Source organism: Tachysurus vachellii, chromosome 10 (genome assembly GCF_030014155.1).
Source record: "Tachysurus vachellii isolate PV-2020 chromosome 10, HZAU_Pvac_v1, whole genome shotgun sequence".
NCBI classification, from domain to species: domain Eukaryota; kingdom Metazoa; phylum Chordata; class Actinopteri; order Siluriformes; family Bagridae; genus Tachysurus; species Tachysurus vachellii.
The window spans coordinates 26629580-26647079 of record NC_083469.1 but is presented as its reverse complement, the minus strand read 5'-3'; the positions used below and the strand labels follow the sequence as shown (position 1 = coordinate 26647079).

The window sequence follows — 17500 nt, the reverse complement described above, 5'->3', positions numbered from 1 at the left end:
GTACCGATTCGTCACGGGTTTAGGATGTTACTATGGCAACAGCCCGTCTCGGGGATCTGTACAGCGGACACGTCACGAATCAAGCAGATACGATCTTCCTATAAGACTAAAGGAGTCTCCGATGTCAGAGAAACATCTATTATGAGATATAGACTCACTTATGAGATAGGACTCTAGTCCGAATTCATCCCGTATCCGTCAACGTCTTCAACATCTCACGAGCCAATCAGAAAGCATCACATGAAGTGAAGATTACAGCTAATATCAATGAGATGGAATGTGCAATCGAACAATTATGGAGATGACTCGTCTCATCGAGGAGAAGCCTGTCAGTAACACTAGTCTGTGTGTGTGTGTGTGTGCTGAGAATCTCACACAGGTCTCAGTTTAACATGCAGGAGTTCTAAAAGATATCCTAAATGAAGCATTACGTAATCCTGTAACAAGCTCGGAGTGACGTTTAAAGCCATGAAGCACAAGCGGAGGTCTGGGATTATTTTTTTTCTTTCTTTTATTTTGTTATACTGGTCCAAATCACCGGGAGGCACGGTGGCTTAGTGGTTAGCACGTTCGCCTCACACCTCCAGGGTTGGGGGTTCGATTCCCACCTCCACCTTGTGTGTGTGGAGTTTGCATGTTCTCCCCGTGCCTCGGGGGTTTCCTCCGGGTACTCTGGTTTCCTCCCCCGGTCCAAAGACATGCATGGTAGGTTGATTGGAATCTCTGGAAAATTGTCCGTAGTGTGTGATTGTGTGAGTGAATGAGAGTGTGTGTGTGTGCCCTGTGATGGGTTGGCACTCCGTCCAGGGTGTATCCTGCCTTGATGCCCAATGACGCCTGAGATAGGCACAGGCTCCCCGTGACCCGAGGTAGTTCGGATAAGCAGCAAACAGAATGATTATATTTATCACAACTTTCTAATAGTTATTCTTCTGTTTAAATAACACTCAGTCGAGAGGAGCAATAAAAAGCTCCGTGGCGTCTCTCACTGACGGTGTGTTAGTGCGGATACGTAAATCCGTCCTGAGCGGATCTTTAAATAACGAAATAAATAAACGGAGTTAATGGTTTAGAACAATAATCCTTCAGCATGCTGAAAAACAAAGGGTTAAAGATCCATCAATCAAAGGATTTTTCTTTACAGGAACTTTTCTTGCACTTCATTTTTTAGACTTTTTAGAGTCTAATTTTAAACTTTAAATACAAAACTACAAAAGTCTTCCCATTTCAGGCTGTAATACACCCAGCATTTATATATATTAGGTTATATATAATGTGTGTATTTTGGAGGCGGAAGTGACCGGGCCTCGTTGCCTCTGCACCTCCAGCGCCTCTGTTTTATTTTTATCGCTTGTCATGGGGATTGGAGCACATTAGCTCAGCAGAACCAGCGCCGGTGTGTCATTAGGCTGGTCTTTCACAGACCCTGTACTCAGCATTATTACTGCTGCACCCACACACACACACACACACACACACACACACGCACACAAACATACATACGCACACACTGAACTAAGCAGAGTGTTATGCAATGTCGAGGTCATTCGGGTTACCCTACACGTCCTCCGTGATATTTTTGTCTGTCAGTTTAAAACTAAAATATTAACAAATCAGATGTATAGAATTCTATATTTACCCCCACGTGAAGTCACGAGTCAGGGAAACCTGCGTCTGACGGTTGAGTCAGAAACGCGATGGAGGAAGCGACGCCTCGTGGCTCTGGGCCGTATGCTGAGCTCGTGGGGGAGGCCATATTGCTTGGGTATAATCGCAGCATGCGGCGAGTGTGTCAGAACAAACATGGTTCATGCACGCCAAGCGAGACCATGGAGGCTTGCGAGTGTGTGATTTAGAGGGACTACATCTCAGCGGGACCCGATCTGGCTGCCCTGTGTTACAGGCACACACACACACACAAGCACTCTGACTGACTCATACTCCGTCCCGGGCGTCCTTCCGGCAGAGGCCTTGTCTCCGCTTATCATGTCATCGCTCTCTTTCGTGTCCCCGCACAGAAGGGGAATCCTCTTTAATTAAGATTACATTCTGCATGTAATTAAATACCAGCGTTTTTTTTTATTCCTCGCTCTTTTCTAAGTCGCCATTTTAAGGTCCGATTAAACGACTTCCAGATTGTAAACGATCGAGCGACCCACACGTCACGGCTGACGCCGCGGCACCGCGATGAACTCATCCGAATCGTCTGCCTCGATGAGATCGCACCTGCGGCCGCGGTAGAGTCGCGTCGCTCACAGCTCAGAGTTTTATCTCCTTCAGCGCCCTGGTCATCATGTTCGAGTCGCTCTGTGACATCATACTTCACAGACAGACAGGTTTTATTCAGTAGCTCATCACATCGACCCCAAAGTAGTGCTGGATTCAATGAGTAAAGAAGCTATAACACTAACAATCCTAGTTAGTTTTGGTTAGCTAACTAACTTATTTTTTTTCCTGTGGCGTTAGACGTTAATCATTTGCCTGGAATATTGAGAACAAACAAAATGAACTTTAGAAATCTAAACAATCAGGCAGTTTGAAACCTTGCTACATGACAAGCCTCGCTTTACTGCACCGGTTTTTTCAGCCATGTTTGTTACAGAGTTATTGGATTGCCAGCTCTGAGGATGTAGAAGCAACGCTGGACACTCACTCACTCACTCACTCACTCACACACTCACTCACTCATCTTCTACCGCTTATCCGAACTACCTCGGGTCATGGGGAGCCTGTGCCTATCTCAGGCGTCATCGGGCATCAAGGCAGGATACACCCTGGACGGAGTGCCAACCCATCACAGGGCACACACACACTCTCATTCACTCACACAATCACACACTACGGACAATTTTCCAGAGATGCCAATCAACCTACCATGCATGTCTTTGGACCGGGGGAGGAAACCGGAGTACCCGGAGGAAACCCCCAAGGCACGGGGAGAACATGCAAACTCCACTCACACAAGGTGGAGGTGGGAATCGAACCCCCAACCCTGGAGGTGTGAGGCGAACGTGTTACCACTAAGCCACCGTGCCCCCAACGCTGGACACAATATTTTTTAAATGAAAATAAAAATCATCTGCTTTCTGAACAAAGGTTTTTAATCTCAAACGCTGGCGACTCGATTGAGTTGAAATTAAAACTCCGGACTCAGCGTGATATCTCTGAGCTCCAGTGGCTCCGACCCGGCGCTCAGGGCTGGAGCCTGTGACCTCGCTGATCCGTGTACAAGGTCACCTTTTACCTGGAGTGTATTTCTGCTCTGTGGTGTGAGTTCAGACTCAGAGCATCACGACTGAGACGACTTTAGCCGGTTAGTTTAGCTCTTGACGGCCAGGGGGCTTTAGAGCAGCTCGGCGTGCGTGGTGTTATTTCAGACTGCGTGATTTATCCCCGTGTGAACGTCCGACTCTACCGCACGCTTATAGATTGCTTTTCAGAGGAAGCTGTAATGAACTTAATTTAGGGAATCAGCACTCTGTCCAATTGATCTGATGGATCGCTGACCGCCCCAGGGCGGCATAGCGCAGTGCCACAGCATCGTCACCACCCTCTTTCCTTCTTTTCCTCTTCGCTGAATACAGCAAAATAATCGAACAATCAAAATCGAAACTAAATAACATACGACTTTTCTTCTTTTCTGGACGATCATAATAACCTAGCATGACAGGATTAGCCACGTCAGTTGTGATGTGATGAAGTCCGGCATCTTTTGAGCTTCGGAATGAACGATCCTTCTGCCAAGACTATCAAACAGTCTTTATACACTCCTCCATCGCCTGTTGCCTAGGAAACCAGTGTAATCCATGTATCTCTCTCTCTCTCTCTCCTGTCTTTTTTTTTTTCCTCTCTGATTGGAGACTCTATTGACTTGTGCCATTGAGCTGGCCTTCAGACCCACACAGCAGCTGTCAGGAGATGAAAATAAATAAGAGGGAAAGTGCTCTAAAACCTATTGATTTTTCCTGATTACTGAACATTTGGAAATTTAGACCAGCGCAGCCTCGTCTGTAGGAGGCAAATATGAATAATCCGACGCTTCGGATGTCGGTAATATCATACGCTCCTGGGACGGCTGTGTCCTTGCTTCAGGGTTTTTCTTTCCTGACACACACACACACACACACACACACATAGATTTTTACACATAACTAATTGATGTTTTATTGGTCGAATCCAATCACAATCAACCATTCAATGAAAAAGAAATCTTTTTTTTTCTTCTTTTTTTTCTTCTTTTTTCTCCTTCAGCCTCTCGATTTATGATCCTCCTGTAATTAGAATTGATCGTCTTTGTTTAATCCTGACTATTTTCACCCAGAGATAAAGAAGAAGCCGTCGTGTCCGTCGTGTCCGTCGTGTGTGATATTACAGACGTCGTCTCTCTCTCCAACTTTTTTCTTTTTTTTTCCTTTATAAATCATCAGATCGGGGCACGGTGGCTTAGTGGTTAGCACGTTCTCCTCACACCTCCAGGGTTGGGGGTTCGATTCCCGCCTCCACCTTGTGTGTGTGGAGTTTGCATGTTCTCCCCGTGCCTCGGGGGTTTCCTCCGGGTACTCCGGTTTCCTCCCCCGGTCCAAAGACATGCATGGTAGGTTGATTGGCATCTCTGGAAAATTGTCCGTAGTGTGTGATTGCGTGAGTGAATGAGAGTGTGTGTGTGTGTGCCCTGTGATGGGTTGGCACTCCGTCCAGGGTGTATCCTGCCTTGATGCCCGATGACGCCTGAGATAGTCACAGGCTCCCCGTGACCCGAGGTAGTTCGGATAAGCGGTAGAAAACGAGTGAATGAATGAATCATCAGATCACTGAATCAACTCTCTTTCCTGTCCTGTGTTTATAATCTATACATTTATAGAATTTTATTCCATCGCGTTTTTGCTCCTACGGAATGTTTTCGTACGACGGTTTATCCGTATAAAATGTTTCCGGATTGGATTTCATGGTGTCGTGTGCTCTTGCATTAAGCGCAGATATGGTTTAAAAGACGCTGATGGGAAGTCGACAGCTTAATTAGGCAGACAGTGTGAGTTCGACCTAAAAATACAAGCTTTTAGCGCCTCAGAAGGAAATGGGACATTTTTGCTAAACAGACTCTTAGATAGATGGAATATTAAGTGCTGTCTAGCCTCATCATGAGTCGCTTTTTTTCTCCCTGTAACCTTAAAACTCTGTATTCATTTTAAACACTTTATATTTTATTAAACACAGTTTTTTTCTCGTCTGTGAGCGCTGATTTAAATCAGGGTGCTTATAAAGCCTCGACATCTCAAACCCTAAACCTGAACCATCAAAAGTCCTTCAGCAGTCACCAGGACGGATACGTCATAATCCTCCTGTGACCTCAAACGACCTTCGTGAACATCATGTTTCAGACGATCGGCGTGTCTGTGATTGATAAAGCAGACGCCGTTTCCCAGCCTCCTCTGCTCAGGGTCTTCGTACACACACACACACACACACACACACACACACACACACACACCTGTGACAGAACCACTCCACTCATCTCAAGAATGTGCAGAAGGTTAACATGCCGTCAGAGGTACTATGGTACACACACACACACACACACACACACACTCAGACTCTTTAACATGTGTTTCTTTGTACACTGAGCTGATACCTGGTTATTACGTTGTGTATTTTGTCAGTTCATATTCAGTTTAGAGGCCAAGGTTGGGTCAGTGACAGGAACTCATTTCCTCTTGATTTTCCTTTCTCAGGGACGTGAACTCCAACCATCATGAACTCTTCTGTAGCACAAACCATTAACTGCTTTGAAATGTTTGATTGGTTATTTCACATTTCTCTGATTTACTGGCTGTGTTGAGTGACAGAGTACTGTGTCTGTCTGTCTCTCTCACTTTGTCTGGTGGTCTGTCTGTCCGTCCGTCCGTCCGTCCATCCGTCCGTCTGTCTGTTTGTTTGTTTCACTCTCTGTCTGTCTGTCTGTCTGTCTGTCTCTCTGTTTGTTTGCCTATGTCTTTCTGTCTGTTTGTCTGTCTGTCTCTCAGTCTGTTTCTTTGTCTATCTGTCTGTCTGTCTCTCTGCTTGTCTGTTTGTTTGCCTGTATATTTGCCTGCCTCTGACTATTTGTCTGTCTGTTCTGTCTCTGTCTATCTGTCTGTCTGTCTGGATCTCTGTTTGTTTGTTTGCCTGTCTGTCTGTCTGTCACTCAGACTGTCTGACTGTCTGTTTGTCTGCCTCTGTCTATTTGTCTGTCTGTCTATCTGTGTCTGTCTGTCTGTCTATCTATCTATCTGTCTGTCTGTCTGTCTGTCTGTCTGTCTGTCTGTCTATCTATCTGTCTGTCTCTCTGTTTGTCTGTTTGTCTCTCTGTTTGTCTGTCTGTCTGTCTGTCACTCAGACTGTCTGACTGTCTTTCCGTCTGACTGTCCGTCTGTTTGTCTGTCTAGTTGCTGCACCAACAGAACACAAGTTTTTTCATATCACATCGTCACACAGACCGAAACTGAAATGGTCAGTACGAGACATGGCACTGCTCAGGTATCAGATCTCAAACAGATCAGATATCAGATCCTGTAACAAATGGAATCGGATTTGTCAAAGAAATCTGTTTTTCCAACTGGAGATGTTTACTGATTCTAACAATTTATAAATGTCAAAGGTCACAAGTTTTTCTCTGTTAGCAGAGCATCTGTTATGGTGTGATGTTTGTCTCCTTATCTGAGGTTGCTGTTGTTCGAGAGGCAGATCTCACTTATACCCCTTTACCACCAAAAAGACCCGGGTGCTGGTTCAGAGCTAGTGCTGGTGCTGGTTCAAAGTTGGTTCCACTGGCGAACCTTCTAAGAACCGGTTTGTCTTTCCATCAGTTAGAGAGCATCACAGAGCCGAGTCTGACGTCACTGTATACGTGTCACGTTACACAGCAACGTTAGCGCAGCAGCGACAAACACAAACACATCAACAATGGCGGATGTTGCTTTACTGTTAATGCTCATGGCTTTGTGAACCTACATTAACACCCAAACGCGGCGAATCCAACGTGTACGTGCAGCTCCATGTAATCTGTATAAACAGAGGTTGTAATCGAGAAAGTACATAATGTTATTTTATCATTAACACAGAAAAAAGTTAGCCTTAGCATGTAGCTACTTACTATCATGTGTGCTGATAATGTATCATATCGCGGTAAAGTAAAAGTGTATTAAACATTATTATACTTAAGGTACATTATCAAATGCGCTAACAGTAGCCCCGCCCACAACCCCGCCCACAGCCCCTGTTCTTAAGTGTAGACCAGCAACGTTTTGGTGCTACTTAAGAACCACTTTTCCTGGTTCAGAGCCGGTGCTTTGGCTGTCGAAAAAGAAAGAACTGGTTCTAAATTAGGCTCCGAACCAGCACTCAAACTGCCTCGGTGGAAAAGGGGCAATACAGAACCTAGTCATAGTACTTCCTGTTTATATAAGATCATGCATCTGATTGGCTGAAGAGTGTCGCTGACCCTCTGTTACACATATCTGCTGATCTGATGACCCCACACACTCTGTTTACACATCACTTTAAACTGGATTTACAAATTTCATTAATTGCCTCAGGCATTTTTGGGTATACAGAGAAAAAACCCCAGAAAGTTTGACCAGGAATTCCTCTCTTCATGAGTCTTTAGTCTCTTTGCGGGTCCTGCCTGTAGGTGTAAGTTTGTACTGACGGATAGCGTTTGAACTTATCTGTCTTCCTCTGTGCAGAGTATCGGGAAGGGTTCCCTGTGGTGCATAGACCCGGAATACAGACACAATCTCATCCAGGCGCTGAAGAAGACGCCTTATCATCCCTACTCCCAAGTGTTCACCACGCCTCCCACCTCTCCTCAGGCATATCAAAGGTAAGCAAGTGCCTTTCCAGAGATATCGATCCTTACACACCTCAGTTTCTCTCTCTCTCTCTCTCTCTCTCTCTCTCTCTCTCTCTCTCTCACTCACTCAGGTGTGCTAACAGGTTCTCTTAGCAGTGGCATGTGCAGGCGTAGAAAGGCCGAGTCTCGCGGAGAGACGAGTCCGGCGCCGGGTTTCTGAGCCGCTTTATTTGATTTAGATCGAGCGAACTCGTCCGCACACTCCGACCTACTCAAATGTGCGAGACAGAATTATTGTTTTACTGTAAATCCTACAGCATGTCGATGAGATCGCTATTGAACCGCTATATTTTTATATCTTTGTAAATATATCCAAAGACATTAATAAGAACATGCACACGAACACACAGGCACACTGATACGTCATAAACTGTCACGCCTAACATCAGGACCCACGTTGACCTACAGAGTGTTAGAGAAGATAACATGAGCAATTAACGTTAGCCTTGTCGCTGTGACGATTGGTCAGAAAATAGGTTTCGCAAAGAGCTCGTCGTTTCTCTTGTTTTGAGTTTCGAGACATTTCCTGTCTACTTATATTTTATGGTCATGTGACCTGTTAACGCTTAAGTGTAACCTACATGGCCACATAATAAAATGGCCACATAATAACATAATAAAATTAGTGCCATGTGTATGGATTTTTGTGGCCGTGTGATGAGCATGTGTTCATTGTGAAATTTTATTTCTTAGATTTTCTTCTAGGGGTCACGGTGGCTTAGTAGTTAGCACGTTCACCTCACACCTCCAGGGTTGGGGGTTCGATTCCCGCCTCCATCTTGTGTGTGTGGAGTTTGCATGTTCTCCCCGTGCCTCGGGGGTTTCCTCCGGGTACTCCGGTTTCCTCCCCCCGGTCCAAAGACATGCATGGAAGGTTGATTGGCATCTCTGGAAAATTGTCCGTAGTGTGTGAGTGCGTGAGTGAATGAGAGTGTGTGTGTGTGTGCCCTGCGATGGGTTGGCACTCCGTCCAGGGTGTATCCTGCCTTGATGCCCGATGACGCCTGAGATAGGCACAGGCTCCCCGTGACCCGAGGTAGTTCGGATAAGCCGTAGAAGATGAGTGAGAGTGAGAGATTTTCTTGTCATGGGTAAGAGACTATATTGTACAAGCAAGCTGATGTACAAATGAATCTCCTCTAATTCTCACCACTGCACTGTGTGCTTTTTAAACCGTCGCTTTAAAATTAAATGACATGATTTAATCTAATCAGACACTGATAAAAAAAATCACAGAATAACACCTTCATTACCAAGTCATGAAATATCTGAAGAAGTGGACAGTCTGGAAGAGGGAAAGAGAGATAGATGTTTTGTAAAGAAGATAGATACAGGATGGATGGACGGACAGGACAGGATGGAGAACTGGATGTTAGATGGAGAAGGAGGAGTTTGTTGTGTGATTTCTGTTTGGTGTTTCTTTTCACTTCAGCTGCTTTTACTCCGCTTCACTTCAGTGTTAGAAAAACACTCCGCTGGAAGCACAGAACTCCCCACGATCTGAAAAACCGTACCGAATGAGGTCAACTACTGAAAAGACTCCACTTAGGCACACTCGTGCAGGTTTTAGACAGAAACTCGGCTAATTTTGCAGCACAGAGCGCTGTGTCGTGAGATTTATTTTCTCGTCAGGTTCCTGAAGATTCCAGAAGATAACACAACGCTGACACGACCTCAAAGTCTTATCACATGAACGTTCATTATAGATTTTCAAGATAATAAGAGAGAGATGGTGCCAGCGTGTGTGTGTGTGTGTGTGTGTGTGTGTGTGTGAGCAGTCGTTAACACTCCATAAAAAGAAGTCACTCTGTATATATTTAGACTCTTACAGTATATGAAATAAGAGCACGCTGTAAGAGGTTGTGTTCTATAGTCCTTAATTTTGCCGGGTGTTTGAAGTGTGCTTGTCTTTGTGATCAGGTCTGTGTTTGTCTGGCATGATCATATGATTACATTGTGTGTGTGTGTGTGTGTGTGTGTGTGTGTGTGTGTGTGTGTGAGGAGGACACACAGGGTCTCGGCTTCCTCTCCTGCTCTCAGGCCAGATGGTGGATCGGCATGTAGCAGCGTGTAATAAAGTGTTTATCTGGCCACTGCGGCTTGCAGGAAGCAGAATGAATCTTTTTATAGCATTCTACACAAATCAGCTGAGTCACACACACTCACTCTTTACTCTTTTCCATCAGCTTTAAACGGACCTTGGATTATTATTGTTTTTATTTATTCACTGATAAAATTGCACTGTTAATGATACACTGATGCTATTTTTCTTAGCATTAAACAATGCCAGTATCAGAATACCAGCTGCTTCAGAATCAATACTGATCCAGTACTGACCTGATACTGAATCAATACTGACCCAGTACTGACCTGATACTGAATCAATACTGATCCAGTACTGACCTGATTCTGACCTAATACTGAATCAATACTGACCCAGTACTGACCTGATACTGAATCAATACTGATCCAGTACTGACCTGATTCTGACCTAATACTGAATCAATACTGACCCAGTACTGACCTGATACTGAATCAATACTGATCCAGTACTGACCTGATTCTGACCTAATACTGAATCAATACTGACCCAGTACTGACCTGATACTGAATCAATACTGATCCAGTACTGACCTGATTCTGACCTTATACTGAATCAATACTGACTCAGTACTGACCTGATACTGAATCAATACTGATCCAGTACTGACCTAATACTGAATCAATAGTGATTTAGTACTGACCTAATACTGAATCAATAGTGATTTAGTACTGACCTGATACTGACTTGATACTGAATCAATACTGATCCAGTACTGACCTGATTCTGACCTAACACTGAATCAATACTGACCCAGTACTGACCTGATACTGAATCAATACTGATCCAGTACAGACCTGATTCTGACCTAATACTGAATCAATAGTGATTTAGTACTGACCTGATACTGACTTGATACTGAATCAATACTGATCCAGTACAGACCTGATTCTGACCTAATACTGAATCAATACTGACCCAGTACTGACCTGATACTGAATCAATAGTGATTTAGTACTGACCTGATACTGAATCAATACTGATCCAGTACTGACCTGATTCTGACCTAATACTGAATCAATACTGACCCAGTACTGACCTGATACTGAATCAATACTGATCCAGTACTGACCTGATACTATACCAATACTGATGCAGTACTGACCTGATTCAGATTTGATACTGAACCAAAACAGATTCAGTACTGACCTGCTACTGCTTCGGTACTGACCTGATACTGATCCAGTACTGAATTAATACTGACCCGTCACAGATCTGGTTCTGAACCAATACTGATTCAGTACCGACCTGATTCTGACCTGAAACTAAACCGTACTGACCTGATACTAATCCAATACTGATCCAGTATTGACTACTAAACCAATACTGATTCAGTACAGACCTGATTCCGACCTGATACTGAACCAATACAGATTCAGTACTGACCTGATACTGATCCGGTACTGAATTGACACTGACACGCTACAGATTAATTAGCTAAACCTGTAGTGAATTTGAGTGAGTCTATAAGCCATTAACACCATGGAGTGTTGTGCTGTTCTGGGAAACTAATCAGTGACACTGTGGTGTGATGAAGCAGAGTTACTCCTACCACCTCAGAGCTGTTTATTATTAATGAAAGACTGACACCTAATAACTTTTGTCCATTTATAGGTACATTTAATTAATTGATTTTCTGAAAAAAAAAACAACTGTGTGATTATTATCTTCTGCTCCTCTCAGTCGTGCCTCGGCTGTTTCTGGCCAACATCACAAAGGGTTTGGGTGAGGAAACGGGAGAGTAAATGCAATTAGAAAAGCCGGCTGTTTCATCTCTGTGCTCGGTTTTGGGCAGGCAGCCATTGTGGCACCCCGGGTTCTGGGTACTGATCCAACTCAGAGAGAGAGAGAGAGAGAGAGAGAGAAAGAGAGAGAGAGAGAGAGAGAGAGAGAGAGAGAGAGAGAGAGAGAAAGAGAGAGAGAGATTGATTAAATGGGGACATGTACGACAGGCCCAGGCAGATCCACATTCCTTAACACTAACCATACAGCATCAGAGAGAGAGAGAGAGAGAAGAGATGGGAGGGTGATTGGAGGAGAGAAGGAGAGAGAGAGAGAGTGAGAGTAAGTGAGAAAGAGAGTGCGAGAGAGCAGGTATAACGGCTAGCCCACCGAGTCCTGCTGCACACGTTTGCCCTTGCAGGGTTATGAGCGTGATGGTCGCCACGGCAACAGGCACGCCTCCATGGTAACACATCGTGGCGGAGACAGGTGCAGTTGCATCACGAGGCTATTTGTTGCCTGGCAAAAGGACAGGCCATTAGCGCGGGAGAGAAATACGCCATCACCCTGGCAACACGCGACTCTCCATGGCAACGGCGCACGGCTTCCAGCCTATTTTTGGGAGTTTTTTTCTGCACCTGCCTTTGTCCATCCTCACAGAGACGCACACATGCGTGAATTATCTGAGATGACAACTAGAGGTCCAGTAGCTGGAGGAGATTCGTTTTTAAATGGAAGTTTGTGAATTGAAAACGCAGAAAGAAAAAAAGAGACTTGAAATAAAGAGTGAGACGGAGCTGTTTGTTTCTCAGAACGGTCCTCTCTGTCCTCTGGCAAGAAAAAGACGAAAAGCTAAAAGAAATAAACCAAGTAAACCGTGTGTGTGTGTGTGTGTGTGTGTGAGAGAGAGAGAGAGAGAGAGAGAGAGAGAGAGAGAGAGAGAGAGAGAGAGAGTGAGAAATAGAGAGAGAGAGAGAGAGAGAGAGAGAGTGAGAAATAGAGAGAGAGAGAGAGAGAGAGAGAGAGAGAGAGAGAAAGCTTTCACATAGAGTCCAAACCCTGACCCTCTTCTCTTCTCATTTCCCATCTTTTCTCTTCTCTTCTCTTCTCTTCTCTTCTCTTCTCTTCTCTTCTCTTCTCTTCTCTTCTCTTCTCTTCTCTTCTAATTTCCCATCTTTTCTCTTCTCTTCTCTTCTCTTCTCTTCTCTTCTCTTCTCTTCTCTTCTCTTCTCTTCTCTTCTCTTCTCATTTCCCTTCTCTTCTCTTCTCTTCTCTTCTCTTCTCTTCTCTTCTCTTCTCTTCTCTTCTCCCATATTTTCTCTTCTCTTCTCTTCTCTTCTCTTCTCTTCTCTTCTCTTCTCTTCTCTTCTCTTCTCTTCTCATTTCCCTTCTTTCTCTTCTTTCTCATTCCCCCACCCCTCTGTTCTTCTCCTCTTTCGTCCCCTCTTTTCTTCTCCTTTTCCATTCTCTCATCCTCTCTCATCTCCTCTCTCTTTGCCAACCCCTTTTCTCCTTTCTTCTTTATTTTTTCCCCTTCCATTCTATTCTCTCCTTACTTTTTCTTTCTCTTCTCTCCTTTATTTCCTTCCTCATGTAGCTCGTCAAGGACACAGCTCGTACCTCAGCGCTCTGGCATCTGCAGCTCGATCGCTCAGCCCCGATCACATTTCACGCTGCTGTAACCGCTGAAAAGAACCATTTTTTTTTGTATTTAGTTTCATAGCTGTGGAATCAATAGGGATTTCTGTGTTTAGCATTGACAGAATGAAACTGTGGATCGGTTGTTTCCTTTGATAAACCCGTTACTTGTGTGTGATATTATTCCTTCTCGGGGGCACATTAGAGAGAGAGAGGAGAAGTGTAACGGCTCTTTTGTGGGTGCTGCTGAGCGCTCAGTGCGAGCGAGTGGAAGCGTGTCTCTGTAGATTTATTGTTCTCTGGGGCTTTTTTGTTCTTCTGGATGTTTGTCAACAGCCAGCGCATGGAAAATACTCCAGCTGGCCGATTCGTCTCCAAGACGCAAAACGCTTTCTTTTAGGTTTTCCTTAAACTTTTAGAGACTCAAGAAAAAAGAAAATCCTCCCTGAATCACTTACACATTTAATTTTAGTCATTTTATTTATTTTATTTAATGTCTCTGGGATGCCGGGGCACGGTGGCTTAGCGGTTAGCATGTTCACCTCACACCTCCAGGGTCGGGGTTTGATTCTCGTCTCCGCCTTGTGTGTGTGGAGTTTGCATGTTCTCCCCGTGCCTCGGGGGTTTCCTCCGGGTACTCCGGTTTCCTCCCCGGTCCAAAGACATGCATGGTAGGTTGATTGGCATCTCTGGAAATTTGTCTGTAGTGTGTGATTGCGTGTAGAAGATGAGTGAGTGAGTGAGTGAGTCTCTGGGATGCTGCTCTCATTACAACGGTTTCCTACATTACCCACAATGCAGTGGGTTTTAGCTCTCACTTCATCATCATCTCTCGCTGAAAAAAAGAAAGCGATGCAGCGGCACTTTATTCCTTTAATCTGTCCGAGTCTCCCGTCTGTACGCTCTGCTCCAACAGATCAGCTTCCAGAGCTTTCATGCTAACAGAGTGTGTAGTCGAGCTCTGAATGTAACTCCGGAGTTCGGTCGTTTCCTCCTGCAAGATTCTGGTCTGAAATTCCTTCCGCTAATTATGCGCCGTGTCCACAGAGCCTCCGGCCTCCAGAACGACTCCCATTGTGAGCGAAACAGAAAGCTTTGGACGAAATGTTGGGGACAAAACTTGAGACGAGGTGAAAAGGAGGGGTGTGGAGGAGCACCAATTAGACTGAAGATTAGTTAAAGTGGATTGTGATTGCAGGCGTAAAGCGAGAGAGAGAGAGAGAGAGAGAGAGAGAGAGAGAGAGAGAGAGCGGGGAATGGGATAACGAGATGATGGAATGAACTTAAAGCTTTTTGTGAAGAAACAAATTTCTCTGTCCTTTTTGAGTAAGGAGACTCCTTCTGAGCTGTTTGCATTAACTGACTCGATGCCCAGACTGGTGAGAGTTAAAAATAACTGGGGCGTCGACCCAGAACCCAGTCAGACTCCTGCCAGTGACACATGTGTTTCAGATGAAAAAGCAGAAACCCAGCGCAGAAGAATGCATGCTCTTCTGAAAAACATTGCCCTGCGTCTCCTCTCACAGGGACGTGGCTCTCGTTCTCTATCCAGTGTTCCTCAGAGAGGACTCGGATGCTGCAGGACGGCTGGAAACCGCCTTTTTTTATTACATCCAGTGTCCTTAAAAACAACAGCTCTGTTATATCCAAGATCCCAGACCCAGATTCCATCGCTGGCCCTTTCATTGTTCTCCTCTCGCAATGTGTAAAATTTTACTGTCGAAAAAAAAATAAATAAATAAAAGCCAAGCTCCAAATAATTGCGGAGCCTTTTTTATGTTTATGATGTTCCTCGTATGGAAGAGTGCAAGAGTAATAAAGTACTGTTTAATTTTTTTTTTGTCCTTGCAGCTGATTAAAAAAACAAAAAGAAAAAAAATAGCGCGTCGTCTATCATGAGGCATGCGGTATCCATGACAACGCATTCCATAGATGTAACCTGATACGAAGCATATGTGCAGCTCTCGGGCTACAAACAGCGACTGAAACTTTGAGCTAAGTGTGTGTGTGTGTGTGTGTGTGTGTGTGTGTGGAGGTGTGTGTGTGTGGAGGGGTGTGTGTGTTTGTGTGTGTAGAGGGGTGTGTGTGTATGTGTGGAGGGGTGTGTGTGTGCATTTGTGTATGTGTGTGTGTGTGTGTGGAGGAGTCTGTGTGTGTGTGTGTGGAGGGGTGTGTGTGTTTGTGCGTGTGTGTGTGTGTGTGTGTGTGTGTGTGTGTGTGTGTGGAGGGGTGTGTGTGTGTGTGTGTGTATGTGTGTGGAGGGGTGTGTGTGTTTGTGTGTGTAGAGGGGTGTGTGTGTATGTGTGGAGGGGTGTGTGTGTGCATTTGTGTATGTGTGTGTGTGTGTGTGGAGGAGTCTGTGTGTGTGTGTGTGGAGGGGTGTGTGTGTTTGTGCGTGTGTGTGTGTGGTGTGTGTGTGTGTGTGTGTGGAGGGGTGTGTGTGTGCATTTGTGTATGTGTGTGTGTGTGTGTGGAGGAGTCTGTGTGTGTGTGTGTGTGGAGGGGTGTGTGTGTTTGTGTGTGTGTGTTTGTGTGTGTGTAGAGGGGTGTGTGTGTTTGTTTGTGTGTGTGTAGAGGGGTGTGTGTGTGTGTGTGTGTTTGTGTGTGTGTGAAGGGGTGTGTGTGTTCTAGTGTGGGGGGTGTCCAAGAAAGTGCACAAGCTTTTGCAATTAAAAAACCTATCTTAAGTTTATTTACTAAATAATAAAGCAGTAACGACGCAGTAGGACAAGAACCAAAGAGTCACTGAATGTGAAAGTTGGAGATGTTTTAGTTGCTAGGCGACCTTTATGCTAATGAAGTTGTTCATCTTAAGCCGAGATTCGTTTTAATCACTCTCTGCGTTAAAAAAAAAAAAAGAAGAAGAAAGAAAAGAAATCAGAACCCGACGTTCTGACGGAGTGTAATTAAAGTATCCATAAAGCAGCAGAGAGCCTTCATTATCCCTCACTAAATTATTAGGAAGTGGCGGGTCAGATCCGAGGTGTGTGACAGGAAGACGGCAGCGTGTTTAAAGGCCCATTTAGATTTGGAGTCAGGAAGTGAAAGCAGAATGACACGAGGCGTTTAAATGCAGCGTGTAGACAAACACACTCAAAGCCAAGCTCCTCTGCCGCTTCCTCTGTTTGCTCTAATTCTCAATTAACTAATATACTCTAAGAAGATTAAGATGGAGAACAGAGCAGAGTCGACGCTGAGAGGAGTGTTATCTGCTCCGGCTGCTTCAGTTTGGAACGAGATATGAGGAGAGAGAGAGAGAGAGAGAGAGAGAGAGAGAGAGAGAGAGAGAGAGAGAGAGAGAGAGAGAGAGAGAGAGAGAGGTAGAGAGAGAGGTAGAGAGAGAGAGAGATAAAGAGAGGTAGAGAGAGAGAGAGAGAGAGAGAGAGAGAGAGAGAGAGAGAGAGAGAGAGATGTAGAGAGAGAGGTAGAGAGAGAGAGATAAAGAGAGGTAGAGAGAGAGAGAGAGAGAGAGAGAGACAGAGAGAGAGAGATTTATCTGAGAAGCAGGAAGTCAGAACTGGGAATTATGTCATTTTTGACTTCTGTCCATTTTACAAGTGTAAAAGTAAAAATGGCCGCCTCCACGTTCACCTTTTGTTAGCATCTAGCTAGTCGTGTGTGTGAGCGATTAAGAACAGTGAAGTGAACACATCTGTACAGTATGTTAACTGATCTAAAGCTAATACTTACACACATTTAAATGAAATAACTCGACACTTATCCTCTTTAACTTGCTGAACTCCTGCTAGTGGAGACGACCCGATTTTCCGACCTGCGGAGAGGTTTTTCCCAGTCGAGGTCAGATATTCAGTGTTGTTACTGAAGTCGTTGCTGATAATCAGGTTCAGTGGTGAAAGTGTTCACACGGCTGTGTTCAGTGTCAGTAAAGCTGGAGAGACACAGAGGAACAATTATCACTTTCAAGGCTGAAGTTTTTCTCTTCACACAAAAATTATTATTTTTTTTTCCTGCTTAAAGGTGTTTCAAGTTACCAAAATGTCTGTGTGTGTGTGTGTGTGTGTGTGAGAAAGTTGCTGTACACGATCATGTACGCTGTATATTCACTACAGCCTTTAGATCATATCATAGTGAACTCTGGCATCTCTTTATTTTACAGATTATATACAAAAACAATTCGAACTAGATTTGTA

General features: G+C 44.6%; 1 protein-coding gene across 6 annotated transcripts in view; it reads left to right on the top strand.

Annotated features, from left to right (window-relative positions):
• foxn3 (forkhead box N3) overlaps positions 1-17500 on the top strand; it is a 97700-nt gene that overhangs the window by 41961 nt on the left and 38239 nt on the right. For all 6 annotated transcript variants that reach the window (XM_060880503.1, XM_060880502.1, XM_060880501.1 and 3 more), the window contains exon 3: positions 7722-7858. In XM_060880503.1, the coding sequence (XP_060736486.1) occupies positions 7722-7858 (137 nt within the window). The remainder of the gene's footprint in view (positions 1-7721; positions 7859-17500) is intronic.